The 1,638-nt window shown below is 43.7% G+C and overlaps 1 protein-coding gene across 1 annotated transcript in view; it reads right to left on the bottom strand.

Annotated features, from left to right (window-relative positions):
* LOC139025457 (stabilin-1-like) overlaps positions 1-1,638 on the bottom strand; it is a 14,318-nt gene that overhangs the window by 4,776 nt on the left and 7,904 nt on the right. The window contains exon 6 of the mRNA XM_070440599.1: positions 715-801. Within this exon, the coding sequence (XP_070296700.1) occupies positions 715-801 (87 nt within the window). The remainder of the gene's footprint in view (positions 1-714; positions 802-1,638) is intronic.

Genomic DNA, 1,638 nt, shown 5'->3' with positions numbered 1-1,638 from the left:
TTAAAGACAAGAGGTAAACAACAATGTGTAGATGAACAGTGAAATGCTGACTGGGCCTTTTCCAACAACGCAGAGTTAAAGACAAGATCATTACAATAGAAATCGTGACACAGTGAATAACGAATGTCCCTGAATGTCCTGTCCGCTCGGTGAATGGAGAATCCATCGAGTTGGATAGCCATGGAGGGGGTATCTTGTCCGAAAGCAATGTTTCAGCACAAAAAACTGAGAACATTGCAGTTACGAGAGTCACGTAGATAGCATATCCGCGTTCGGAGGTCATCCGTCTTATTTTCAAGTGACTAGGATGGACAGAAGTGGTGTCTGGTTTTCCCTTCGCCTTAGTCTCACTTAGCTCTTCTGCCTCTTTTCCGCTGGCGTTTCCTCTTGGGTAGCTCGAAGATTGGGTCGGAGGTACACAAAGAGCCCGTGGCAGATGAGTCGAAGTCGAAGCCAGAATTTCGCTTAGTAACTGCCGACCTGATGTTAAAAAGTTTTTGTAGATCATAAGAAAATATTGCGGATACATTGAAGATAAACGCCAAAAGAATCACAAAATAGCAAAGTTGGGTCGGCGTTCGCAAGACAGCAAAGAAACAGTATGGCTCCATCTTTCCATCTTGTGTGTGTGCATGTGCGTGCGTGCGTGTGTGCGTGCGTGCTCGTCAGACTGCTGAGAGAACGATTTGCTAGGGAGAGAGAGTCTTTACTTACAGTGCCTTTGCCATAACAGGGTGTCTGGAAACCTCCCGTACACGTTTTACACTCAGGTCCATAGAACCCACTGCAGCACTCTGCTCTCTGAAACTCAACAGAAACAAATCACTCACTGAGATAGCAGGGTCGCAAACGCACCCTATTCCCTGTGGAGTGCACTACTTTTGACCATGGCGCATAGGGCTCCATAGGGCTCCACAGGACTCCACAAAGCTCTGGTCAAAAGTAGTGAACTACTTAAAGAATAGGGTGCCATTTGGTCCACAAGTCTGTTTGTTAACGTCATGCTCGTATTTAATCTCTTTCTTTACTTTATTCTTCCTTAAGAAGATATTGCTATAAACATACCAGACATATCATTCTCTCTCTCTCTCTCTCTACATGATGAATGAAAAAGATACAGGAAATGAACCAAGAGCTGAGCAAGGAAAATAACCAAGAGCTGAGCTAGGAAAAGAACCAAGAGCTGAGCTAGGAAAAGAACCAAGAGCTGAGCCAGGAAATTAACCAAGAGCTGAGCCAGGAAATTAACCAAGAGCTGAGCCAGGAAATTAACCAAGAGCTGAGCCAGGAAATGAACCAGCAAATTAACCAAGAGCTTAACAAGGAAAATAACCAAGAGCTTAACAAGGAAAATAACCAAGAGCTTAACAAGGAAAATAACCAAGAGCTGAGCCAGGAAAAGAACCAAGAGCTTAACAAGGAAAATGAACCAAGAGCTGAGCCAGCTAATGAACCAAGAGCTTAGCAAGGAAAATGAACCAAGAGCTTAGCAAGGAAAATAAACCAAGAGCTTAGCAAGGAAAATGAACCAAGAGCTGAGCCAGGAAATGAACCAAGAGCTTAACAAGGAAAATGAACCAAGAGCTTAACAAGGAAAATGAACCAAGAGCTTAACAAGGAAAATGAACCAAGAGCTTA

This window comes from Salvelinus sp. IW2-2015, unplaced genomic scaffold (genome assembly GCF_002910315.2).
Source record: "Salvelinus sp. IW2-2015 unplaced genomic scaffold, ASM291031v2 Un_scaffold2728, whole genome shotgun sequence".
Classification (NCBI taxonomy): Eukaryota; Metazoa; Chordata; class Actinopteri; order Salmoniformes; family Salmonidae; genus Salvelinus; species Salvelinus sp. IW2-2015.
Note: the sequence above shows the minus strand (reverse complement) of the source record. Positions and strands in the feature narration are given on the sequence as shown.